The 27501-nt window shown below is 39.9% G+C and overlaps 2 protein-coding genes across 9 annotated transcripts in view; both read right to left on the bottom strand.

Moving 5' to 3' along the window:
- cdkl1 (cyclin dependent kinase like 1 (CDC2 related kinase)) overlaps positions 1-8991 on the bottom strand; it is a 90066-nt gene extending 81075 nt beyond the window's left edge. The window contains exon 1 of one of the 3 annotated variants that reach the window (XM_086003148.1): positions 8601-8991. In XM_086003148.1, coding sequence (XP_085859274.1) covers positions 8601-8618 — 18 coding nt within the window. In that variant the 5' untranslated portion in view covers positions 8619-8991. Of the gene's footprint in view, positions 1-189; positions 830-8600 lie in introns of those variants that run through there. The other 2 variants (XM_086003149.1, XM_086003147.1) reach the window with 2 other exon arrangements.
- Positions 8992-9295: 304 nt separating this feature from the next.
- The window catches only part of map4k5 (mitogen-activated protein kinase kinase kinase kinase 5), a 204776-nt gene continuing 186570 nt past the window's right edge, over positions 9296-27501 (bottom strand). For all 6 annotated transcript variants that reach the window (XM_086003138.1, XM_086003140.1, XM_086003139.1 and 3 more), the window contains 4 exons: positions 22155-22247; positions 18443-18513; positions 16633-16688; positions 9296-13022 (listed from right to left, as the gene is read on the bottom strand). In XM_086003138.1, the coding sequence (XP_085859264.1) occupies positions 12935-13022; positions 16633-16688; positions 18443-18513; positions 22155-22247 (308 nt within the window). In that variant the 3' untranslated portion in view covers positions 9296-12934. The remainder of the gene's footprint in view (positions 13023-16632; positions 16689-18442; positions 18514-22154; positions 22248-27501) is intronic.

Consider the following 27501-nt stretch of genomic DNA (forward strand, 5'->3'; position numbering starts at 1 on the left):
ATTGCCAGACATTAGGATTTTGCATCGTGAACGTCTTAAAAAGTATTTCTCCCAAGGCAAAGTAATCATACGCTGTCATTTATATATAAAACGGCCTCGCACTCAATGTTCTACAAAGATTGTGTATTAAATAAGATTGGCACGGTGAAGGGGGAGTTTCAGCACTGACTGAAAGTGGCTCCCAATTACCTTCAGCATCCGGATCTCCCGCAGCGCAATCTTCTTAATAACAGGATCATCTTCCGATTCCACAAACTTTTTAATCGCGACTATTTGGCCGCTGTCTTTATTCCTGCACTTGAACACAACGCCGTAAGAGCCCTCTCCGATTTTCCCAATTTTTTCGTATTTCTCCATCCCGGCGGGCGCCCGCCGCGGCTTTCCGCCACTTTCCCCTCCGAACCAAAGGGCTAAAATGGCGCGTTGAGCCGGAGCGAGCGAGCGGAATCTTGGAACGAGCGGAAATTACGGCGGCGGAGGGACTGTCCGCACGGCAATGGGGGGCGGTGTGAGCAGCTCCAGGGTAGCCGAGCCCCGAGCCCGCTCCTCCTCCACTCACCGCACCGCGGACCTGAGCCGTGCGGCTGGAAGATGCTCCGCTCCCGCCCCCGCTCTCCTCTCTCGGGCACAGTCCGTCACCCCAAGGAGGCGGCGGGAAATTGCTGCTCCTGCGCCGTGTCGATCAACCACTCGCCACAACAACGGCGCTGCCTTCCTTCACCCAAAGTGTGAGCAGCAGCTCCGCCAGAGCCCGGCTCCAACACCCAGAGAGCCAATCGCCGAGGACTCGGGGCGGGGCCGTCTCACCTTCAGGGCAGCAGGTGTTCGGCGAGAGGGCACCGCACCTTTCATTGACTTTAAATATGTCTGTACATTCGAGCATTTTCCTGATCCGCATTTCTGAAAAATGAAACCGCCAATGGCAGAAATCAAGAAGAACTTGTATTTATATAGCGCCTTTAATGCAGTTAGACGTCCCCAGGAGCTTCACAGGAGCGTTATCGGACAGAATTTGACACCGAGCCATCAAAGGAGAAATTAGGTCAGAAGACCAAAAGCTTGGTCAAAGAGGTTTTAAGGAGCGTTGTAAAGGAGAAGAGAAAGGTTCAGGGAGGGAATTCCAGAGATTAGGGCTTTGACAGCTGAAGGCATAGCCGCCAATGGTGGAGTGATTAAAATCGCGGATGCGCAAGGGGACGGAATTGGAGGAGCCAGAGATCCAGGAGGGTCATAGGGCTGGAAGAGATTACAGAGATAGGGAGGGGCGAGGCCATGGAGGATTTGAAAACAAGGATGAGAATTTTAAAATTGTGGCGTTGCAGGACAGGGAGCCAATGTCAGTCAGCAAACACAGGGGTGATGGGTGAATGGGACTTGTTGCGAGTTCGCATACACACTGGAGAGTTTTGGATACGCTCATGTTTATGGAGGGTGGAAGATGGGAGGCCGGTTAGGAGAGTATTGGAATAGTCAAATCTAGAGGTAGCAAAGGCATGAATGAGGGTTTCAGGAACAGATGAGCTGAGGCAGGGGCCGAGTCGGCTGATATTCCAGAGATGGAAGTAGACGGTCTTGGTGATGGTGCAGATATGTGGTCGGAAGCTCATCTCGGGGTCAAATATAACACCTTGGTTGTGAACGGTCTGATTCAGCCTCAGACTGTTGCCAGGGAAAGGGAGGGAGTCGGTAGCTAGGGAACAGAGTTGGTGGCGGGGACCGAAGACAATGGTTTCGGTTTTCTTAATATTTAGTTGGAGGAAATTTTTGCTGATCCAGTACTGGATGTCGGACAAGCTATGTGACAAATTAGGGAGAGTGGAGGGGTCGGGAGAGGTCGTGGTGAGTTAGAGCTGGGTGTCGTCAGCGTACATGACATGTTTTCAGATGATGACACGGAGCATGTAAATGAGAAATATGAGAGGGCCAAGGAGGACTCGAGGTAATGGCGCAGGAGCGGGAAGAGAAGACATTGCAGATGATTCTCTGGCCGTGACTGGATAGATAGGATGGAACCAGGTGAGGGCAGTCCCACCCCGCTCGGCAACAGAGGAACGATATTGGAGGAAGATGGTGTGGTCAACTGCGTCAAAGGCTGCAGACCTCATCATTGGTGAAAGTCTAATTACACAGTCTAAATCCAAGGCCAGACAAGCCCAGACCCAAAGGGCTGTAGGCAAGTGGCTCTCCTTAAAGGACTGACATCGCAAATTCCAATATTTGGTTCACCCAAACTACTTAAACTAAAAATGTTACGGTCCCACTGTGATTTAAAAAAAATCCTTTTAAGATATGAAACAGCAAGATACTTCAGGGGTGGGAGTGGTGAGGAAATATGACAAGAGTGTGGATTAGGGAAGGGTTGAAGCTGTGGCCCAGGGCATGGTCAAAAAATATGCTTTTAGGGAGGCTTTTCAAGTTGGGGAGAGATGTAGTGAGGCAGAGAAAGAACATTTCTGAATGCAGGATAGTGATGACTGAAGGATCTACCACCACTGATCGAGCAGAGGGAAGGGGCATATACTATAATCTAGGCTCTGAGGAGTGGAGGGTGTGGGCTGAGATACAGAACTGGATAAGGTTGCAGAGATAGCATGAAATGAAAAATGGAAGAATTTATAAATGAACAAGAGGAGTTTTAAGTTAATGCGCTGGGGCGAGGAGCCAGTGAGGACAGGGATAACTGATTGAGGCAGGAGGGAAGAATTGGTACAGGATAGGATGCAGTCGTCAAAGTTCTGATTGAAGTTGAATTTATGTAAGATGCAGCTTAGGAAGATATTGGCGAGGTGACAAAAATAGAGGAATGTTTTGTAGTGGGGTAAGGTGAGGATGGAGGCATGTAGTATTTTGGAGTCGAAAATAAAAAAAATCACTTGCATTTATATAGCACCTTTCACAACCTCAGGATGTCCCAAAGTGCTTTACAGCCAATTTAGTACCTTTGAAGTGTAGTCATTGTTGTAATGTGGGAAACCTGGCACCCAATTTGCCCACAGCAAGCTCCCACAAACAGTAATGAAATAAATGACCAGATAATCTGTTTTAGGTGTTGGGTGAGGAATAAATGTTGGCTAGGAGACCGGGAGAACTCCCCTGCTCTTCTTCAAATAGTGACGTGGGATCTTTTATGTCCACCTGAGAGCAGATGAGGCCTCGGTTTATTGGCCCAGTAATTCCGGTCCCAACGCGTGAGTACGGATGGGGTACTCACACGTGGGCCCGTTGGAAGTGCCGGATTTCAGCATGCACAGCGCATGCGCGGAAAACCGGCATTTCCTCTCCTCTGAACCAAGGGGTTAAGAGGCGGTTCCCTAGCGACGTTTGAGGCAGCGGGTACGCGCTGAACTTCGGTTTTTTGACAGGTTTGTGTGTGCGTGAAGGCCTCCACTTTTTACAATGTAAAAAGCAGACGTAAGGACTTAGTTTTATAAAGGTAAGTGGTCTAATAATTAAAGTTAGAACATTTTTTCCACAGTTTTATTATTTTTAAAGAATTTACAGTAAGGTAAGTGTATTTTTGGACCCAATTTCTTGAAAAAAAAATTGGCAGAAATTTGAATAATTGTTTAAATTAGTTTTTTAAAGTTATTAATAGTTAATTTAATTAATGGAATTTTTAAAAACTTTTATTTAAAGTTTAAGTAGTGTTTTGGGCGCCCGTACTTTTCATGAGTTTGACAGGTCTTATGTCTAACTCCCAAATTGGCCATTGGGTTTTTTGCCTCTCCTGGGAGATCACATGGGTTCGGGTGGATGGAGAGGGGTAGAAGATTTGAGGTTAGGATCAGATCAGCCATGATCTTATTGAATGGTGGAGCAGGCTCGAGGGGCCGATTGGCCTACTCCTACTTATGTTCTTATGAATGGACTTTTGTAAACTCCCATTGGTTGCCCAGTGCTGACGTGATCCCAGCCAGCTCATCGCACTAAGTACGCCGCTGGATCACGCACACACAGCGCGCCGGGAGCTGAACTGGGCCACAGACCGGAAATCCAAGCAGGCCCAGTCTTCAAATGTCAGCGCGCTATGTAAGTGTAGGTCGGGGGCTTGTACCCGCGGGAAGCCCCCGACCCGAATTTCTGGGCCAATGTCTCATCCAAAAGACCACACCTCAGACAATGCAGCACTCCTGCAGTACTACAATGAAAATCGACAACCTTGGTAATAGATGGATTTGGGGGATTGAAAGTCAGCTCAGGTTCAAGCAGGATGCAGAGGTTTCACATTGAAGGGTTTAACCTGAGCAAGTATCCAAGGTGGAGGATGCAACTAGATGATAAGATAGAGAGGTTCTGATGAGACAGGTTGGGTTTAATCTTGCAAATATTTGGTTCAAGGAATATCTGGCTCATCCACAACTTGATGTCAGACACAAACACAAACAACACAACTGGTGTCAAAGGTGGTGACAGATGGGTAAAGCTAATGTCTTTGACATGTATATGAAAGCTGACCCTATTATGGATAATGTTGTCAAGTAGCATTATGTATAATAGGACGGGGCTAAGGATAGAACCTTGATGCACACCAGCAATGATCATATGGGATGGGGAGGAGAAGAAATTGTGGGAGACCTGCTGGCTATGTTAGGACAGGTAGGAATGGAACTATAACTCATTCACACAGGATATTGGTGACTAATCAGGGTGATCTTGAGGCTATGGGTGGAATGGAAGTAAATCTGAAGGGGTGTTAGTTTGGGGGGGGGGGAAAGCAGAGGGATGACAGAAGTGAGCAGTTGATATCTACAAGCATTGAGCTGAAGGATTAGGAGCTGGGTCAAGAGGTAGCAGGTGATGAATCCTATGGTGATCAGTCTGATGAAGGGTCAGTGATGGTCAAGCCAGATCATGTTCTCAAGCCTGCAGCAGATTTGAGGTTGTGATGGTGGTAATAGGAGACCAAAGGATCTGGTGGGCTGAAGGCATTGAAATTCTTGGGGAGTCAGGGAATTTCCTACCATTTTCCCCAAAACTGACCACAGCGTTTTTTTTCCTCCTGCACGTCAGCAATTCGCAGTTGGGGAGGGTGATGCACAAGGTTACACCGTCTAATGGTAAGTATTGGTTGGTCTGATGTTTTTTCATTTTTCTTTTTGCATGATCAGAAACCTAATTTAGGAAAGGCTGATCTTTCCTAAACGGTTCCCTTATAAACGTAGACTTATGTCGTATATTATAATGTCGTATATCATCTTGAAAGGTAATTGTGATAAGATGTCAAAATTTGAGAAAAGCTGCACCATACACAGGCACTTCATAAACATTCTAGCTGGTAACTAGGCCAAATGTGAGAATTTTATACTGGTAGCATATATACAATCTTGAAGGTAGAGGAGATTTAGTTCTCTTTCACTGAGGAATCTAACCCAGTTCACACAGCTTACACAAGTCCTTTTAAATTTTATTCAACCCAGAAGCCAAATTAGGCTCACGCATCCATTTCAATGAACACGAGAAGGGTTGCAGGGCTGGAATGCAAGGTGTGCAGTGACAGGTGGCAGAATGGGAGGCTAGATGCTAAGCAATCATTAGATTTTTTATGTAAATGGTTACAAAAGGGGTAGCTCAAGCTTCTACAATACACTTTTTATATTATAGTACACCCTCAGTAGGGGTCTCTTCCTTTTCTATGATGTTAGAAGGGGTTGCAACCTCTGCTACAGCTTTAGATCCTGCACCAAGATTTTACCATTTTAAATTATAATTTTATGAGGTCATGTTCTTGTAACTTATCCAACTATTGTAGCTTGGCCTCAGGTAGTAACCATTACACCCTGAAACTAGAAACATACAAGTTGCATAGCACCAGGCAGTGCTACAAATAGAATATAGCTTGAGCCAATTTTTTTTAATATAAAAGGTAGCGTACTTTCTGCTTTCATCGTCTGCTGATTCTCATTGACTATTTCTCTCTGGTTTTTAAATCTGCTTATAAGTCTCAAGTAATTTTCCTGTTTGCATATCACAACCTGATTTTCTTAAAATCAATATAATTCTGGATAATGTAGGTATGAACTTCACTAAGTGTGCATAATGTTCAAAAGATTCAAACACAATGGCCCAGAATTAGCTGTCAGTGGCAAAGTGAAGGCGAAAAAATCTCGATCTGTGTTGAGAACTTTGGGCTTTCTGACATTCAATTCAAATCAACGGAGTATAGCAGGGATCCCCTTGTGCGAGCTGCCGTGACATCAACAAGCTGTCTAAGCAACCAATCAAAATGCAGAATTTGCACAGACAGCGAACGAGGAAGTGGGTAAGCTCTCAAAATTCTAACTTTTTATAAAATGTTCAGAGCAAAACAAAGATTGGGGCTCTCACCAATGCTCCCTCTAATTTTTTTTGTACTGAGTGGGCTACAAACTCCTTTGAGCGTGACCTTTTCATCCGTGGGCAAATTTTAAAACAGCAACCACTTAAAAGCATATATACAGCAATGCCATATTGCCACCCCAGTCTCAAATCATGAGACAATCAGACAAGGTTCAATACAAGTTTAACATAACTTCTCTGCTTTTGAATTCTGTTTCTCTAGAAATGAGCCCCAGTGCTTTATTTGCACTTTTATGACTTTTTTATTTTTAAAACCTGCATTGCTACTTTTAATGATTTGTGAATCTATACCCCGATATCCCTTTGCACCTCTACTTTTAGACTCTTATTTTTCAAGGAGTAGGTCGCCTCCTTATTCCTCCTACCAAAAATGCACCACCTCACACTTGGCTATACTGAAATTCATTTGTCATTTACATGCCCATTCTGCAAGTTTGTTTATGGTAAATTAATTAATAGCTTTTAGTTCATGTACAAACTAATAAAAAATTAGTCAGAAATGACTGGGATATAAAAGAACGGCATAATAATGCATTAACACTTCAGAAATGTCACTCAGCTACACGGTTATGCATCGACAAACAATCCAAAAGCCCAAGGTGAGCTGAAAGAGGCATATCTATTCATGCAATTTGCATTAATTTTAAAAAGTTTTCAACGTATTAGCCCATCCCTCATGTCATTATAGCAATGGCTGCACAAGTAGCAGAAGCAGCGGCTTTCCTATGGCGTCGACATGCTGTACGTCCACATAAGTAATTAGCATATTAATCACAATGCAACCAGACAACCAACAAATATGAAGTGCTGTAGTTTTTTAGTTCAGTGTTAAAAAGAATTGAACAAAAACAGGTATCCATATTTCCAACTTCAATCACTTCCATTAATAAACGATGTCTTCTTGAACCAGCACACACCCCCATGTCAGAAATGCAGCACTTATTCACAAGTGCAGAAAAACACGTACACAATTTGCGTCACCGAATTAAAAACAAAAAGCAGGAAAAGCTATGATTTAACAGAAATAAACATTCATCTTTTTTCCTGGACAGGAGAACCAATCAGACCGACTTGGAAATGTTTACTAATATGTTGATGTTAATTTACGAATTTCTCTTCTAATGTTGTTCTCTCAAACATTCCCCACAATATTAATCCCTGCTCTCATCATGAAAAGTGTTGAATTATTTTAGGTACTTCCCAATTAAATAGTTGGAAACAAACGTCATTGCACTCTCAATTCTTAATCTCCTATTTCGAACATTTATACCAAATCAAAATTGTACATTATCAGTTTAATCAAAGTATTTTCTGTGTCTCTCAATAAACAAAGTTTCTTATAAAGTAGCTTCCTGCAATTTTTGGAAACATGAATTATGTAATGATGTATTACACTCCACTAAATGTCTAAGAGAAAATCTAGATTTACATTATTCCTGGGACTTGTTAGGACTATATAACAGACAAAATAAAATGGGTTGTGTTTTTCCCCTTTTTTGGTTCTCTTCCTAAACATCTTAAATGATATTTTTTTTAATTTTTATAAAACGTCAATAAAAATATAACTCCTACAAATCCGCCCCCTCAACAGCATGGTTGCATGTTTGTGTAAAGCTACTCACTTCAGTCAATCGTTCAAAATCAAAGAGAAATTTAAATTTTAAAATGTTTGAAGCATTTCAAAACCTCTTTAAAAGCATTTGGATTTCAAGACCTGGTTGAAACTTGTTTAGATAAGGGGAAAATTGATTTTTGTTTGTTTCTTCCAAAGTCATATTTGAAACTTTGGTTGGGGGGGGGGGGGGGGGGAAGTGTTTAACACTTTTTTGGTGAAAAGTTCATTAAAAATCTTTAAATTCTTTCAAGTCTCGTTGCAGCTTTGATAGAAGTTACACCAAGTTTCTCTTTCCCTCTTCAATGCTGTCGTTAGACAACAAAAAATAAAATAAACTCCAATTCCAAATGGAGCTCAAATAAGAAAGCGAATAAAGTGGTTAAACTTCCTAAGGCAGTGAGGTTAGTAGAAACATGAATTATGTAATGATGCAGGAAGCTACTTTATAAGAAACTTTGTTTATTGAGAGACACAGAAAATACTTCTTGGAGAAGTTGTTTCCTCTTTTTCTGCTGCTGTTCCCTCCATCTCATCACAGAGGTACAAACAAGGGCACAAACATTATCCCCTCTCTCATAACATGATTTAAATAACTGATAGACTCTTTCAAAAAGGAGACAATGCCTGGCAAGATTTAACTGGAACTTACCGCAGGGACATTCACCATCACTTTCCCATTTTTCCCCCAGTTATAAATAATTTTCTGAATTTCAAAAAAATTAAAATTTTTGTTTCACCGGGGGCCTAAACTTGTTTGCTTTAGCCTCCTTCCAGCAGCCATTGTACATGTGCTGCGCCTTCAACTGTGTTGTTCCAAAGTGCGGCCGCCGCTCAGTCCCCAGGAACGTACGACATGTGTTTGGACCCTCGCCCTCTCCCATTTCGATCCTCCCCACACCAGATCCCCTGACCTCTGCACAGAGCCGATTAAAGCGTGGCCCAACTCGGTACTGCGCACGTGCGGCTCCGGTATATCGCAAGCCGGCGCTGAAGGCTGAAAGGCAAATAATTAGTGTGCGGCCATTCTCCAACTATGCCCCGTGAAAGGTCAAAAGGTCAAGGGAGAAAACCAAACCCGTCCCGGCATTACACAGCAACCCATCGACCATCTGAACACTTCAAGAACTGCAATTGCAATCAGCTTTGAGGTTGCAAGACTCATGAGTCGGACTGGATTCCCAGGGCCATTATATATTGGGCCCCTCCCCCGCTCCAGCTACTGTCCAGTTCTCTGGGTGGCATTTCATTTGAAGTGCGCGCGAATTCTGGAACGTGAGGGCGCACCTTAGAGCGAACTGTAGCTGTCGTGGGGAAAAGGCAAACCTGAAATAAAGATAAACAAACTTTAAAAAGTTTCTTAATTTTATTAAAATGGTTAAATTTCATACTGCACAAAATTTAAATTAGTTTTTCAGACTATAACCTGTCAATACGCTGTTAAAACCCCAGTTACACCTAATCCCTTTGTTGGGGAATTTAACAGTGCAATTAGTTTGTGTCAGTTTGAGTGAGTACAATGTTTGCCGGTTCTGTGGGGGGATCTGGGGAGGTGGTGCACAGCGCAGCCTGTGTCGGAATAGTGAATGACAGACCACAACTTCAGGATTTCCACATGTGCCAAATCCTGAAGTTGCAGTCACTTTCAAAGACGGAATGATGGTAAACGCTGCCAGTTCGCCATCATCTGGACCGCAAATTCCGGGCCATTGTTTTGCTGGACAATCCTCAGATTTTGATCCGCCAGCATTTCCTCACCAGTTGTGTGGCAGAAATCCCATTCAAGTGTAAACGGGTTTCTCATGCCCTACTTCTGGCGAAGTAACAACGGTGCAGCGGGAGCAAGAGAGGAATTTTGCAGCAGTTATTGGTGTGAATTTACCAATTCAGCTTGGTCCAGGTATGATCACATTATGGATGTCACAAGTGTTGGTTTGATATTTCAAACGCAAAGGATGACATGGCGATGTTAAGTTGATCTGCCCAATGGCCAGTTTCCCAAATTTACAGTCCCCTCCAAAAGGGATGGTGGGTCCCAGGAGACAGCAGAAGATACATAAGTATCAAACTTTTGTTCTGTTCATTTCCAATTTATTTTGAATTGTGTGTGTAAGAAAGTGCATTCATAACACTCGAGGGAAAATTAAGAATCCAAATCACTCATTTTTATTACTGTAGCTTCTATTTCTTCCAAGCTTGTAGCAGTAATGGAGAGTGTTTTAATATTCAAACATTCTGAAAAAAAGTTTTTGTAAATATTTGACTCTTAAAAGAATTCGGATTAATCTTTAAAAAGACAGTGGTCCATAATTTGTGGCCCCCACGGGCGTGTACGCACCCATAAAGGCTGCATAAGTTCCGGGTTTTCGCGCACAAAGCGCATCTGCAAAAACCCAGACCTTAGGATTTGTCAAGAATCTTTGACGGATCCAACGCATTCCTGGGAAAAGGTCATCTGTGGGCAGACTACTGCCCAGCGATGTCCATGAAATTCTTACGCCTGGTAAAAGCAGGCACAAGGCCTGCTTTAACCAGTATAAGCGATTAAAAAAATTATACATTAAAAACCCTGTCCAATAAAAGTAAGTTTATTTTTAGCCCCATTAAAACATTTACCTTTTTTAAAAAAAAAAAATTATTTTTATTTAATTAAATGCTATTTTAATTTGTTAAATGTAATTTTTAAATTTATTTATTTGATGCATAGATTTATAACTGGTATTACCATTCATGCTTATGGGGATTCCGTATATACAGAAAGGGGATCCCCTACATATGGAATGGGGATCCCCTTTTATTGGTTGGGCTGGCCCACATGATCCCAGGGCACTTGTGAACTGCATGCACCCCTCAAATATGTGGTCTCTACCCACGGGGACCCGGAGAGGCCCAAGACCCCGAATCTCCGTACCTCTCGGACCACCAGGTACGCGGACATTTTATTTGCAGATCGGAGGCATTTCCCCACAGGAAGCCACAACTGCAAATTTAGGGCCTGTAGTTGTGTCATGGGGTTCTACATGTCGAGTTGTTTAACAAATTAGTTCCTTACTGCTGCTCAAGAGGAATAATTAAATACTCAACAGAACCCTTTTGCATTTGATCACCGAGGAAATTTATTTAACATTTTCAAAACTCTAGTATATCTTAGGTGGGGTCTATATCCTTAAATAATTGTTGCTTTAAAAGAAAGAAAAAATATGCAATGCAATGGATTGGTGCAATATCAATCTGGTGATTATGTGTCACACTATACCTCATTGTGAATGCTGAAATTGCAAGCAAGCATTTTTGTAAACCAAGTTCTAAAAATGTAAATTAATTGGTGATTTTAAACTAAGGTTAGCATACAAGCCCCATTAACAAAATACACCAGACATGTACTAACATTTTGCTGAAACATCGACACAATTTACACCCAGCTCAAGCAATGGGGTGGTGGGGTACAAAAACACTAGTATTGTTTATAAATTGAAATGCAAGCATTTTCTACAGAAAAAAAAAGATTATTTCCTACTGCAAGTTATATTGTAATAGAACAGTAGAATATTCACAAAGCAATTATAATACATAAATTTGAAACAATGCACTGAACATTTTATTGTACATTATTTACAGATGCATATTACAGAGCTCACACTTAATTCAAGTTTTGTTTGCTACAATTAGTGTTTTATTTTATTGAATTCCAGCCTAATATGCATAACTAATTCTAAGAATGTGGATAATGTAAAATTTACTGAAAGGTTTTCAAACTAAAAAAAAGTGGAGAAATAGAAAACAGATTCATAGGGTGAGGTAGAAAGTGAAAATGGTGACTAAAGATGTTCACTACTTGCATCATAAACCATATTCCAATTCCAAAGTGAGTAATTGATGAAATGGAATGATTTCCCAATCATTTATGACTAATAGCCATGAGAATTTTAATCAGATTTAAAATATACAAGCATGTTTGACATTAATTTCAACCTGTTTTATTATTACACTATCAGACACTTACTACTGTATGCTGTGTATAAAAAAAAACACCTTCAATATACATATGAAAAGATTAAAATGTATGAAAAAAATCTACTGTGGCATCTATACAGCTAAGTCTTACAAATTAAAAGTTGTACAAAAAAGTGCTTATATGGTGCCTTTGTACAAAAAAAGTGTAAGAGTTAAGGTCTATATTATATACTACAATATGCTTATGCATACAAACAGCTAAAAGTAGCATTTTCTCTCTTCCTTACAGCCCTAACCTTCAGTAACACAAATTTAACTAAATATGTATGATGTCATTACCTCTTTTTCCCCATAAGTATATAATCTTTCATACAATCAGCAGATTAATAAATAATGCATTTAAATATTCAGTTTGACACTATACTATGGCAGAGATTTTAAAGCTGTACAGTTTTGCAGCTGGTGCATTAAAAATCCTATAAAAAAATTGTTGCACTATTAGGTAAGACAAGATTTCCAAAGGAGTAGATTTAGTACTAAAAGTAGATTTAGACCATATATAGTACAAAGAATATGAAACACCAAATTTTGCTGCAAAAGATTTATAAAATAGGCTTAAGATGAGCATGAGAAAAATGTGTGGCACTTTTCAATAAGATTTCTGTATATTTTCATTTATGTAAATTACTGTGCTTTTACAATTACAAATTAGATCTTTGTTATGGTTTACAAAATAGCAGTTAGTCATGGCTTTTATGAAGCAAATTTGATATGACAGGCCAACCACACAGTGGCTGAATATTTTAATAAAGCCACATCTAGCTACCAAATTTACTAGTTTGTTTAAGAAATCTACCCCATGATAGAATCAAATATAAATCAAAAGTACAACAAAAATAACAGCCACAGCAGCCACAGCCTGACTTCTATTTTGTTTTATATTCCCCTCAACATTGAATCTTCATTGTTGGAAGCTGTTTTGTTTGTCCCATTTCAAGCAACAGTCCCTGTGATTAAGTTTCTTGGTGTTGCTTAGTAACTGTTTTCGTGGCCAGCTAGGATATAGAGATTGCTGTGTGCGGTAGGATTGTCCGTTGGTCGACTTTCTAGCACTACAACTCTGCAGTAACAAAAATAAACACTATAGTTATGCCTTGTATATTGCAATAAAATCTAATCACATTAATAAAACATGGTTGCTGCAATCAAGATTGTTCCACTGCACTTTAAAAAAAAAAAAAAAAAAGTCCCTCGACGGTGCTGCAAGAGTAAATTTGTTTTTAAAAAGACAAACATGCACCACATCTCACAGGAGTCTGTGCAAATATTTTCCCTTCATACTATTCCAAAAATAATCAGCATTTAGTAACTTACTATAAAATATATCTTATGACCCTCTGTCGCAGCGACTGTGTAACTTTACCAGAGATACACTAGGTCTGAAGTTTTAGGTTTTGCTCTCCTTTAGGTATTCCTGCATCATACATTGGTCGAGGGGGCAGATAGATTTGCTCTCAATGCCAATGCATCAGTAGCTAAAAGTATGCAACAGCAGCCTGGTGCAACTTATTTTCTGATTTTACCCCCTTCCTTTCAGAAGCATTTGGCATGCTGACACCACAAACAATGCAACCTCTAAGTGCCACAGCATTATACAAAGCACACTGACTAAAATTCTTATGAAAAAATATTGGTGCAAGAGGAGTTATCCTTTTGGGGTTAAGGTGTACTATTGCAAAAAAGGTGCTTTATGCTGCACCTAGCCATGGTTGATGTCAAAAATGGGAAAACCATTCCATTCTCCAAAACAGACATCCTTCAACATTTTAGCATAAATTCAGAGTTACAAAAAAAGGGTAAAAGTCTAAAGATGATTTTCAAAAGAAAATTGGATATATACTTAAAAAAAGGGGAAATTAGCAAGACTTATGGGGAAAGAGCAAGGGAGTGAAGCTAATTGAATAGCTCTTTCAAAGAGCCAGCACAGACACAATGGGTCGAATGGCCTCCTTCTGTGCTGTATGATTCTATGAGTCACACTCCAGTGCTGTTGTGCATCTCCTATAAACAACCAGTTATCACAGGCCAAATACATGTGTGTGATACAAGGCCACATTTCCAAACCATAAAGGAGGAGAGTTATAGTTTAAGTAACTAAATCAGATGCTTAAGAATGAAAATATGAAGCTTTAGAAGGAAGAGAGACCCAAATGGTTAATTTTTAATGCAGTCATCAATATATTTAACATTCCTTCAAAGTTGCAACTAGTTATTTAACAGGATTATAATTCTATTTTGAATCTGTTCACATTACAAATGATAGCAGCAGCTTTCTGATGTATAGCAATTTGCCTCAAGTCAAATGTTCCCAATACTGGGACAGATACTTGATTTAAGATTTTTAAACATTTTAAGCCTGGTCTTTGCAGCTTGTCCTGTTCCATCAAGTTGAAATATGCTACTTCTTACTGCATGATATTCCATTGTTTTGCTCAGTTCAAGTCAATTTGCCCAAATGAGCCACCTGGCTGGAAAATAAGTACCTAAAATGCTTCAGCTACCAGACTTAGTTTTAAATTCTGAGATTCCAACTACCAGTGTTTGGAGCACCCATTTGCAGGGCGTGCAGGAAAGTGGACATATGCAACACAGGATTTATGGAATAGTAGAGCACAGGTAAGCCAGATCATACCATTATATGAATGTCTGGAAGAAAGGTGAGCAACTTCCTCAGGAAGGCTAGGCGAGAGTGAGAGACAGCAAGAGAGCAAGACAGGTAGGCTCAGAAGCCCAGGACCTGTTAGCCCAGATACCATGCTATAGCACAAAGAAACCTGGACAAAGTGAAACCAAAAAACTAACTAGCAGTTTCTGACTTGGGATAATCATAAGCGGTCTTCACATATGGATGAGCTATTGCCAAACAGATACACATTATCGCATGCAAATTATTAATATATTTCAAGCTATCAAAATGTTTGCTTTCATTTACCAAATTTTCAGCAAAAATTACTTTTAGCAGAAATAAAAGATTAATCTGTAAAAGCTAACCCAAGAAACAGGATATTAACATATGTAAATTAAATGGTTTAACTGAGTAAGTCAAAACAGTTGGTATTTAATCTAAATGTTACAGCACTTATTAGAGCAAATGTAAGTGAACGTGAAAATCCTGCAAACTAGGTGCTATGTAGGCAGTTGCTAGGCAAGCATCTTAAACAACTTTCTGGCAGTAAGTTATAGATTCCATTGTGCACTATTTATTCTATCTACATTCCACTCCTTTTATGAAGAATGCAATTGTTCCAAATCAAGGAGAATGCATGGGGGTGGTGGGAGTGAGCACTGAAGTTGTGTTCTTCTACAACCATTATTTGCACAAGATTAAATTCCCATGGTTGTATCTCTGCTGCTTAAAAATGCAAGATATTGAAAGACTCCAGTCTTGAAAGACTCAAATCACGGCACAAACAATTAGATGTGAATTGACAGAACAAATCTGAAGTTGGGAAATTTTGTAAAGCGCATTACAAATTTACTAATTTAACCAACTGAAAACAGCAATAATGGCCCGTAATTTGTGGTTAGTGGTGAGGCAAAGGCGCTCACCCCGAAGAAAGCTGCCCACAGAGATCTCGCGATCTCTGACGAAAACTTGAGGTTGTTCCTATGGTGATGCTGCAGTGACGTCAACAAGCTGTCTAAGCAGCCAAACACATTGAAGAATTCTCAGACAGCAAACCAGAAAATAAAAAGTAACTTTTATCCTCACTTTTTAAAAATGTTGAGCAAAATAAAGATTGGGACTTTCACATGAGAATAAGGTAGAAGCTGAAATATCAACAAACTTTTAAAAATAAATGTTTAAAAAATTGTAATTTTTAAAATCATGAGAAATGTAACATTCCACAAATATAAAAAAAAGTTTTTCAGGGCCAGAACGGTTGTTCAGCAGTCAACCTGGTTTAAAACCCCAATTACACCTATTCCAACAAGGCCTAACATTTAATGGGGTATTTAACAGCGATATTACCGGGGAAAACTCAAGTTTGTCAATTCCACTGATTACACTAATTGCCGGATACAGGGGGTTCCACAGCGCAGCCAGTGAATGACTGACTGCAACGTCAGGATTTCCGCGTTTAGATGTGCATGCGTGTCAGTTTCAAAGGGGTAATGACGGAGAACATTGACAGTTCACAGTCACTACCCATGGTAAAATCCGGGCCATTATTAGATTATTCAGGTATTACTGACTGAAGTACTATTGAGATACCCATTTTTTCCCCTACTCTTCAAAAACAAAATCAAGCATTTTGGCTATTAGTGATAGTTTTAAAGATAATATGGACCTACAGTTAGTCATTTGGTTGATTATTCCCCTTACAAAAATACCAGAATGAAATTAAACATCTTCTATACTGGCCACTTCTTGGATTAGGCAATTTAAAAAACCTGATTATGACATGCCTTAACCATATAATAAAAATTACTTTAAGATTAGAAAAGCTGCTAGTTACTAGTGGATCTTCAGGGGTCACAGACAAATACCAGAGAGTAAAATGCACAGGAGAATGTTACACAGCTTGTTTTGCTCTTGGACCTTGGTATATGGGGTGGAAGTGTTTTAACATAATTGTCAATTATATAAAGATTGCATATGTGCAATAACTCAGTTGTAAAAACACTAATATGTCTAATCAGCTAAATAAATAATGGTTTCTTCTTACCTATCAGATCCTAAGAGGCGAAAAACTCGGCTTTTATCGGATATCTCCTGGGTTACCTGATTTGAAAAGTTTAGCAAGAGATTGGTTACATTTCTAATTTTCAACAGTTAAGCCGATCCTTAAATAGGTTATAAAATAAATGCAGTGTAAAGGATGCATATAGGGGCTTGAAAGATACAAGAAGCCCCAAGATAACTTGACAATTACACTATGAGGAGGGCAAGTGATTTATCACCACTCAGGTCTGCTCAGAAATCTGCATTCTTCACTGCTTTTGAGGCTTTTATGCAAAATTGCAGTACTTGTTGTGCAATAGAAACTTACAGTATTTGTTTAACTGCACCAAATGACATGCCCAGTATAAATACATAATTGGGAACCAATTATTACTGTTTCTACCTCCAAGCATCAATGTGAATTAATCAGTATTGTTCTGCTCAGTATGCTGCAGTAATGCTGGATTTTACTTAGTGTGCTGCAGTTCAAAACTTACATCAGTTTGAAATAGTAATTATGTTGCAGACATCCTGGAAATTGCTTTGGTGCGGTAAGAAGTTACCAACACTCATTGTCCTAGTTCACACATTTCAGAATGGCCACGACACTGGAAAGCTGTTACCAGCCGTGGAACTGCAAGGGGCAGTAATCATAGAAAAATCTGGTGCAAAAACAAACTTTTGGAAGGTAGGACAGGGGTCCTCAAATGTACCAGTATTTGTCAGGGGTTCACCACACAAAAGTTAGAAAATCATTGCATTATACAATGCCCGATTAGGAGACCAAGTGTGACTATGCCTATCTCCAACATCATCACTTTTTTATGTACATGCTGAGCACATGGTTTACTCTAATCTAAAGTATAGTAGCAGGGTCTGGCTGTTTTAAATTTTGGATCCTGTAGCTCCAGTCAATGATTAATAACCTAATACATATTGCAATGTTTAAATCTACTGCATACTTGGTTAACATTTCAAATGCCTATTCTAAAAAAGCAGTCATATTACACTCACTTAATAAATAGTCAAACTACCATTCATTCTGTTTGTTGTTACCAAGGTGCTTGTTGATTGTTTATAATTCAGCACCTTATTTGTATACTCTACTAACACTGCTTTAAGAAAACCCTTTGTAATGACTAATCCTACTTGGACAAAGGTTCGTTATACATGAGTGAGTCTGTGCGTTTTCCATAACCTGTAAAATAAGATCATACACATTTGCAGAATGTGTAGGCCAAATAACGAATGGGAAGGGTCTGACAAAAGGCTGCTGTATTAATAAAAAAGAATTTAACTAGAACAAGATTAGAAAATATGCGCACAGATATTGGGCAACAACATTATTGGGTTTGGCGATGATTCCCCTGTTTTTTCAGTACTCAAATGATGCTCATTGTCTGAGCTCTTAGGGAAAAATTACATAATTTGTTGTATAGAAGGCCCCATTCAGGCCATCATGCCTATGTCAGTGTTAACTGCCCAAGAGGACTAATTTTCCAAATCCCATTTCCTTTTCTTTCCTTAGCAACTTGGGGAAGGTACCAGAGGGGCATGACTCAGTGTCTCAATAAGAAATGGGGAGGGAAAACAAATCCATGAAGAAACATACAATATTTCATGGTATGTGATTCACAAGAGAATGTTCACACATGTTGAGACAATCTTATGTTTGTGCATGTTGAATTATAAGTGACCATGAAAGAGAGTTTTTGTTTTGTTCAGAATAGACAAAAAAAAACAATCCAAACAGGACATGTTATGGACAATTATCAACTATTTGCTAACTGTGGAAGTCATTAGATTGGACTTACTTCATTTGACTTAAAGCTTTTGCCCTGCATACCATGCTTCCAGAAGGCCAGTATACTGTCCTGAAGACACACTGAAAAGGCAGGGGGAAAATGTGTATTAGCATAAATAAAATACATTTTTCATATTTGAATCTGCTTAGTATCTAGTTCTTATGTTAAGGATACAAGTCTAAGTAGAGGGTTTTTCTAATAATTCTAAAAAAGAGACATATTTCAAACTTTGGATAATTGCAAAACATTCACACAGCAATATGAATTTTTTGGTTATTGACAATCCTATACATAAATATTTCATGTTTAATATTATTTGAATACCTAATTTTCAAACAAGTACATTTTGAATCATAGAATTTTACAGCACAGGAGACCACCATTTGGCTCACAGAGCTATCCATTTCATCCCATTTCTTTCTCCTTACACCCAGTTACAAAGATTTATCCACTGCTTTTAAAAGCTATTATGGATTCTGTTTCCACCACTGTTTCTGGAAGGGCATTCTATGTCCTAACAACCCTCAAAAAAAGAACTGTCCTGTCTCTCCCTTCATTTTTTTTGGTGATGATCTAAAATGTATGCCCTCTAGTTACTGAGTCACCAGTGAAAATGGTTTTCCCTTCTTTACCTTATCAAAGCCTCTCAATTTTGAATAGCTATCAGATCTCCCCTTAACCTTCCTTGTTCCAACAATAAGCACCCAGTTTCTCTAGTATCTCCTTAGAACTAAAGCCTCTCATCCTTAGTATCATAATGAAGCTCTTCTGCACCGTTTCCATGAGCTTGATATCATTAGAATTATAGAATAATACAGCACAGACGGAGGCCATTCAGCCCATCGTGCCAGTGCCGACTATGAAAGAGCTATCCAATTGGTCCCACTCCCCTGCTCTTCCCCAATAGCCCCATTAATATTTTCCCTTCAAGTATTTATCCAATTCCTTTTTGAAAGTTACTACTGCATCTGCTTCCATCGCCCTTTCATGGTGTGGAGATGCTGGAGTTGGACTGGGGTGGACAAATGTAAGAAGTCACACAACACCAGGTTATAGTCCAACAGCTTTATTTGAAATCACAAGCTTTCGTAGCGCTGCTCCTTCGTCAGGTGAAGTCAGCGCTGGTGTTGTGTGACTTCTTACATTTGATCACCCTTTCAGGCAGTGCATTCCAGATCACAACTCGCTGCATAAAAAAATTCATGTCGCCACTGGTTCTTTTGCCTATCACCTTAAATCTGCATCCTCTGGTTACTGACCCCTTCTGCCATTGGAAACAGTTTCTCCTTATTTACTCTATCAAAACGGTTCATGAATTTGAACCCCTCTATCAAATCGCTTAAATCTCCTCTGCTCGAAGGAAAACAACCCCAGCTTTTCCAGTCTCTCCACACAACTAAAGTCCATCATCCCTGGTACCATTCTAGTAAATCTCGTGTGCACCCGCTCCAAGGCCTTGACATCCTTCCTAAAGTTTGGTGACCAGAATTTGAAACAATACTCCAGCCGAGTCCTAACCAGTTTCATAAAAAAGGTTTAGTACAACTTCTTTGCTTTTGTACTCTATTATTATAAATAAAAGATCCCATATGCATTAAAAAAAAAATCTTATCAACTTGTCCTGCCACCTCCAAAAAGGTGTACGTCTCTGTTCCTGCATCCCCTTTAAAATTGTATCATTTAGTTTATATTGCATCCCCTCATTCTTCCTAACAAAATGCATCACTTCACACTTCTGTTAAATTTCATCTGTCATATGTCTGCCCATTTCACCAGTCTGTCTATGTCCTCCTGAAGTCTGTTACTATCCTCCTCGTTGTTTACTACATTTCCGAGTTTCGGGTCACCTGCAAACTTTATGCCCTGCATACCGAAGTCCAGGTCATTAATATACATCAAAAAGAGCAGTGGTCCCAATACCGACCCCTGAGGAACACCACTCTACTTCCATCCAGTCTGAAAAACAACTGTTCACCACTATTCTCTGTTTTCTATCCCTTAGCCAATTTTGTATCCAAGCTGCCACAGCCCCTTCAATCCCACGGGCTTTAATTTTGCTTACAAGTCTATGTGGTATCTTGTCAAATGCCTTTTGAAAGTCCATATACACATCATCAACTGCACTACCCTCATCAACCCTCTACATTACTTCAAAGAACTCAATCAAGTTAGTCAAACATGATTTGCCTTTAACAATCCGTGCTGACTTTCATTTATTAGCCCATAATTTTCCAACTGCCAATTAATTTTGTCCCAGATTATTGTCTCAAAGTTTCTCCACCACCGACGTTAGGCTGACTGGCCTGTAATTGCCGGGTTTATCTCTCTCCCTTTTTTGAACAGCTGTGTAACATTTGCAATCCTCCAGTCCTCTGGCACCACCCCCATATCTAAGGAGGATTGGAAGATTGTGGCCAGAGCCTTTGAAATTTCCACCTTTACTTCCCTCAGTCACCTAGGATGCATCCCATCCGGACCGGGTGAGTTTTCTACTTTGAGTACTGCCAACCTTTTAAGTACCTCCTTGTTATCTATTTTTATCCTATCCAATATCGCTACTACCACCTCCTTTACTGCTGCATTAGCAGCATCCTCTTCTCCAGTGAAGGCAGCATTCGCCATCATTTCCCCTTTGAAACTGACTGCAACTTCAGGATTTAGCACATGCGCAGCCTAATGCAGAAATCCTGAAGTTGCGGTCTGTCATTCACTGCTCCTCCACAGGCTGCACTGTGGACCCCCCCCACCCCTCCCAGAGCTGGCAATCAGTGAAATCACTGAATTGACAAAAACTTCCCCTTTTCTGAAGAAATATCGCTCTTAGAAACTGCTCAAAAAGTTAGACCCATTCAAATGAGGTAACTGGGTTTTTAACTGCAATCCGAGTAATAACTACTGATAATCAACTGTTCTGGCCCTGAAAAACTAATTTTATACTGGTGGAATGTCATTTCTCCATTGTTAAATTTTTTTAAAATTAAAGCATTTTTATTTGTTTTAAAGTTTGTTCATATTTCAGCTTCTACCTTAACCCAATGTGCATGTCCCAATCTTTATTTCGCTCTCTAAATTTTTTTTAAAAAGTGATTATTAGTGCTTTCTATTTCCTGGTTCCCTGCCTGAGAATTCTGCAATGTGATTGGCTGCTTAGACAGCTTGTTGACATCACAGCAGATCGCGCTATGGGATTCCCACTAAACTACACTGATTTCAATGACGTCAGAAAAGCTGAACTTCTCACCAGAGAGATTGCAGGATCTTTGTGGGAAGCTTACTTCAGGGCCAGTAGCTGACCGCAAATTATGGGCCATTAGAACTGCAGCCTAACTGATATGTATAGAATTAGCATTACCTCTTTGATTTTGTATTCAGTGCCCTCATTTATAAAATATAGGATCCCATCTATTTTTTTTTTTTTAAAAAAAGCTTTATCAACTTGTCCTCCCACTTTTAAAGATTTGGATATCGAAATCCCTGAAGCCTCTACTCCTTTTAAAGTTTTACCAATTAGCATACATGTCCTTTCATTCTTCTTCCAAAAATGCATCAGCTCACATTTCCCTGCATTAAGTTCCATCTGACCTCTACCTGCCTAATCTACCAGCCTACCTTAAAACTGTTTTGCATTCTAAAAGCTAGAGAAATAGATTTTACTCTATAAATGTATCTAAAAAAGCAATTTCTACAATTTATGCATCAAACTATTGGGTAATTTACTTACCTACTGATTCAATGCAAAAGTCAAAACTTAGCTCAGATGCCAGCTTTTTGCTCGATTTCAATTTACCGTGTAAATTTACAATTTTGACATTTTCTGAAATAGAAAAAAATGTGGATAGTTACAAAATTTAAGTTAGAAAATGTATTACAGAAGTGCAACAGTAAAAAGTCTACTGTGCATCAAGCTCCACCTTTTCAGACAAGTTTTTTTTTTTAAGAATCATGTTCCCATGCAATCTTTGATTAATTGCTCATGGAGAGCATGGCGATATCAAAGGTATCTCAGTTAGATTGACGTTTCAGAAATCGCCATGATGGTCATATTTCCTTGATAAATTATTAGATTCAGATGCAGGTAGTAGGGATGTTTGGTTCTTCAAAAGTTTTATCAGAATGCTGTGATCTTTAATGAAATTCAAACAGTACTGATGATACAAAGCTAGGTGGGAAAGTAAGCTGTGAGGAGGACAAAGAGCCTACAAAGGGACATAGACAAGTTAAGTGAGTGGGCAATAAGGTGGCAGATAGAGTATAATGTGGGGAAATGTGAGGTTGTTCACTTTGGTAGGAAGAATAGAAACAGAACTTTTTTTAAATGGTGAGAAACTATTAAATGTTGGTGTTCAGAAAGATTTAGGTGTCCTCGTACAGGAAACAAAGTTAACATGCAGGTACAGCAAGCAATTCGGAAGGCAAATGGCATGTTGGCCTTTATTGCAAGGAGTTGGAGTACAAGAGTAAGGAAGTCTTAGTACAATTGTACAGGGCTTTGGTGAGACCTGGAGTACTGTGCACAGTTTTGGTCTCTTTATCTGAGGAAGGATATACTTGCCTTAGAGGCGGTGCAACGAAGGTTCACCAGATTGATTCCTGGGATATGAGAGTTGTCCTATGAGGAGAGATCGAGTAGATCCTCTCTGGAGTTTAGAAGAATAATCTCATTGAAACATACAAGATTGAGAGGGGGATTGACAGGGTAGATGCAGAGAGGTTGTTTCCCCTAGCTGCAGAATCTAGAACTAGGGGGCATAGTCTCAGGATAAGGGGTCGGCCATTTAAGACAGAGATGAGGAGGAATTTCCAGAGTTGTGAATCTTCGGAATTCTCTACCCCAAAGGTCTGTGGATGCCGAGTCGTTGAGGTTATTCAAGGCTGAGAGATAGATAGATTTTTGGACTCTAGGGGAAATCAAGGGATATGGAGGTCGGGCGGGAAAGTGGAGTTGAGGTTGAAGATCAGTCATGATCTAATTGAATGGCGGAGCAGGCTTAAGGGGCCATATGGCCTACTCCTGCTCCTAATTCTTAAGTTCTTATGTTATGAACAGTACAGCAAGTTCCTTCTATAATCTACTGAAGGTCTCAAACCTACATACAGTATTTATAATTAGAATACTGACTCAAATATTTGTACATGCAAGTAATGTCAAATTTAGGGTGTATTTTGGTTTAGGTGACTGCACTGCAGATGTCCGTAGTTGTGTAGGTAACACTATACAGTGGGCAAAAGAGACAATTGAAATTTAGGGGAAAGACAGTGCGGACAACATAGGAACAGGAGTAGGCCATTTTGCCCTTTGAATCTGTTCTACCATTCAATGAGATCATGGCTGATCTGTGACCTAACTTCATTTACCCACCCTTGCCCCATATCCCTTAATACCTTTGGTTAACAAAAATCGGTCAACCTCAGATTTAAAATCAACAATTGACCGAGCATCAATTGACATTTGCAGAAGAGAGTTCCAAACTTCTACCACCCCTTGCGTGTAGAAATGTTTCCTAACTTCACTCCTGAAAGGTCTGAATCTAATTTTTAGACTATGGCCCCTAGTCCTAGACTTCCCAACCAGCAGAAATAGTTTCTCTCTATCTACCCTATCAGTAATACCTTAATATCCTGGAAACTTCGATCAAATCACCCCTTAAATTCCAGGGAATACAACCTTAGTTTGTGTAATCTCTACTCATAATTTAACCCTTGGAGTCCAGGCATCATTCTGGTAAATTGACCATGAACTCCAAGGCCAATATATCCTTCCAAAGATGTGGTTTCCAGAACTGCTCACAGTACTCCAGGTGTGGTCTAACCAGGGTTTTGTATAGCTGTAGCATAACTTCTACCCCCTTGTATTCTAGTCCTCTAGATATAAAGGCCAGCATTCCATTAGCCGGTTTGGTTATTTTCTGGACCCGTGTGACATTTTAACGATCTATGTACAAGGACCCCCAAGTCTCTTTGGACCGCCACTGTTTCTAGCTTTTCACCATTTATAAAGTACTCTAATCTATCCTTTTTAGGTCCAAAGTGGAGGACCTCACATTTGCCTACATTGAAAGCTATTTGCCACAGTTTTGCACACTTAATCTATTAAGAGCTCTGTAGTTTTATGCTTCAATTTACACTGCTTGCAACGCCACCCATCTTGGTGTCATTGGCAAACTTGGGATATGCAGCTTTCTATCCCATCAGTTAAGTTGTTAATAAATACGATAAATAGTTAAGGGCCCAACACAGATCCTTGCAGGACACCACTAGTCACATCTTGCCAATTTGAGTACCTGCCCATTATCCCTACTCTGTCTCCTGTCGTTCAGTCAATTTCCTTACCAGGTCAATAATTTGCTTTCAATTCCAGGAGCTTCAACGTTAGCTAACAGTCTCTTGAGGGACTTTATCAAATGCCTTCTGGAAGTCCATATAAATAACATCCATAGATATTCCCCTGATCACTACTTTAGTCACCTCTTCAAAAAAATTCAATCAGGTTCGTCAGGTATGACCTACTCTTTACAAATCCATGCTGGCTGTCTCTGATCAGCTGAAAATTTAAGGTGTTCAGTCCCTCTATCCTTAATTATAGACTCTAGTAATTTCCCAACAACATGTTAGGCTAACTAGTCTCCCCCTCTCACCTCTCTTAAATAGTGGAGTAACATGTAATTTTCCAATCTAAAAAAGGGACAGTTCCCAAATCAAGAGAACTTTGGAAGATTATAGATAAGGCATCTGCAAGGTTATCACCTACTTCCTTTAAAACCCTGGGATGGAAACCATCTGGTCCTGGGCATTTGTCACTCTTTAGTACCATTATTTTCTTCATTACTGTTATTTTTGGTGAGTCCCCATAATGAGGGGTTACATTTTAGGATGTTTGGATGCCTCCTTGCTTAATTTGATCCACTTATCGCATTTTCCCCATGTATAATGCAGCAAGCGTACAAGATACCTGTTCCTACCAAATTCCACCCAAAAAAATGACCATGTAAAATTAGGGTATTACAAAGCTTCCATTCACCAACATTCTCATCTTCAGGTTTGCTGACTTCCACAAGTACATTTTTCTATGTGCTCTCTCATTTCAACCAGCATATTCCTATCAACTGCTGTTGTCAGCTGCTTCTCCATTCTGTTCCTTAAGTACTAGGATAAGGCACTCTGGGCAGTGTGTATTAAGGGGGATTTAATTGTCCAATGGTGATCTACCAACTATTGAGGGGGGGGGGGGGGGGGTAAGGCTGAAATATTTGTAGGTGTTATAGGTGTAGGTTGTCCTCACACAGCAGGTTGAAAGAAGATACATGGAGAAATCATGGACTAGATCTAATTCTTAGTAGTGGCCTTTGTGTGGTATTGTACTTCCACATGGGGAACACCTAGGAGACAGTAAGATTGTAATTAGATTCAACGAGATTAGCCAAGCTAATATTGCTGAAAATGTGATGCTAGTACCAGATTATAAAAAAGATCACATTTACAAAAATGGCAGATGTCTCAAGGGTGACTGGGATAATCCTACTAGGCAGGGATAATTGCAGCAACAGATGATAAATGGAATATTTTGAAAATCATTCAATATATAAAAGAAGCTATGTAGTGTCAAAAGTCAGACACATGGTAAAACCAAAATGTCTAGCTATTGGATTCAGCTGAGGGCAACAAAATCTGCCAGATTGGCTAAAATGGCAATGAAGAAGAGGATAGTAGGCAAATGTGGTCGTAATAGGATGGTCTTTTTCCAACTATGTTAGGAGTCAATGGGCCAGTAAAGACTGTATATGGCCCATTCAAGAGGTTATTAAACAAAATTAGGGCTCATGGGATTGGGTGCAATATACTAGCATGGATTAAGGATTGGTTAACGGACAGAAAACAGTAGGAACAAACGGGTCATTTTCGGGTTGGTAGGCTGTAACTAGTGGGGTACCGCAAGGATCAGTGCTTGGGCCTCAGCTATTCACAATCTATACCAATGATTTGCATGAGGGGACCAAATGTAATATATCCAAGTTTGCTGATGATACAAAGTTGGGTGGGAATGTAAGTTGTGAGGAGGTTGCAAAGGGGCTACAAGGGGATATAGACAAGCTAAGTGAGTGGGCAAGAACATGGCAAATGGAATATATTGTGGAGAAATGTGAAGTTATCCACTTTGGTAGGAAAAATAGAAAAGCAGAGTATTTTTTAAATGGAGAGAGATTGGGAAATGTTGATGTTCAGAGGGACCTGGGTGTCCTTGTACATGAATCATGAAAGTTAACATGCAGGTACAGCAAGCAATTAGGAAAGCAAATGGTATGTTGGCCTTTATTACAAGAGGATTTGAGTATAAGAGTAAAGATGTCTTGCTGCAATTATATAGGGCCCTGGTGAGTCTACACCTGGAGTATTGTGTACAGTTTTGGTCTCCTTGCCAAAGGAAGGATATACTTGCCATAGAAGGAGTGCAATGAAGGCTCACCAGACTGGTTCCTGGGATGGGGGCGATTGTCCTATGAGCAGAGATTGAGTAGACTAGGCCTACATTCTCTAAAGTTTAGAAGAATGAGGGGTGATCTCATTGAAACATACAAAGTTCATACAGGGCTTGACAGGGTAGATGCAGGGAGGATGTTTCCCCTGGCTGGGGAAGTCTAGAACCAGGTGTCACAGTCTCAGAATAAGGGGTCGGCCATTTAGGACTGAGATGAGGAGAAATTTCTTCACTCAGAGGGTGGTGAATCTTTGGCATGCTCTACCCCAGATGGCTGTGGAGGCTGTCGTTTAGCATATTCAAGACAGAGATCGATAGATTTTTGGATATTAAGGGAATCAAGGGATAGTGCAGGAAAGTGGAGGGGAGGTAGAAGATCAGCCATGATCTTATTGAATGGCAGAGCAGGCTCGAGGGGCCAAATGGCCTACTCCTGCTGCTATTTCTTATGTTTTTATTGAAGGATTCTGTAGGGCACATTTAGGTGATGTTCCAAGCAGCTTTCAATGGCTGCCTTTCAACAGATTTCACAACTGAAGCCGATGCTGAATAACCTGTTCTTTCATAGAGGTGATGCAAAAATTGATGTGTAGAA

Source organism: Somniosus microcephalus, chromosome 12 (assembly GCF_052327205.1).
Source record: "Somniosus microcephalus isolate GS21.2 chromosome 12, FLI_Smic_1.0, whole genome shotgun sequence".
Classification (NCBI taxonomy): Eukaryota; Metazoa; Chordata; class Chondrichthyes; order Squaliformes; family Somniosidae; genus Somniosus; species Somniosus microcephalus.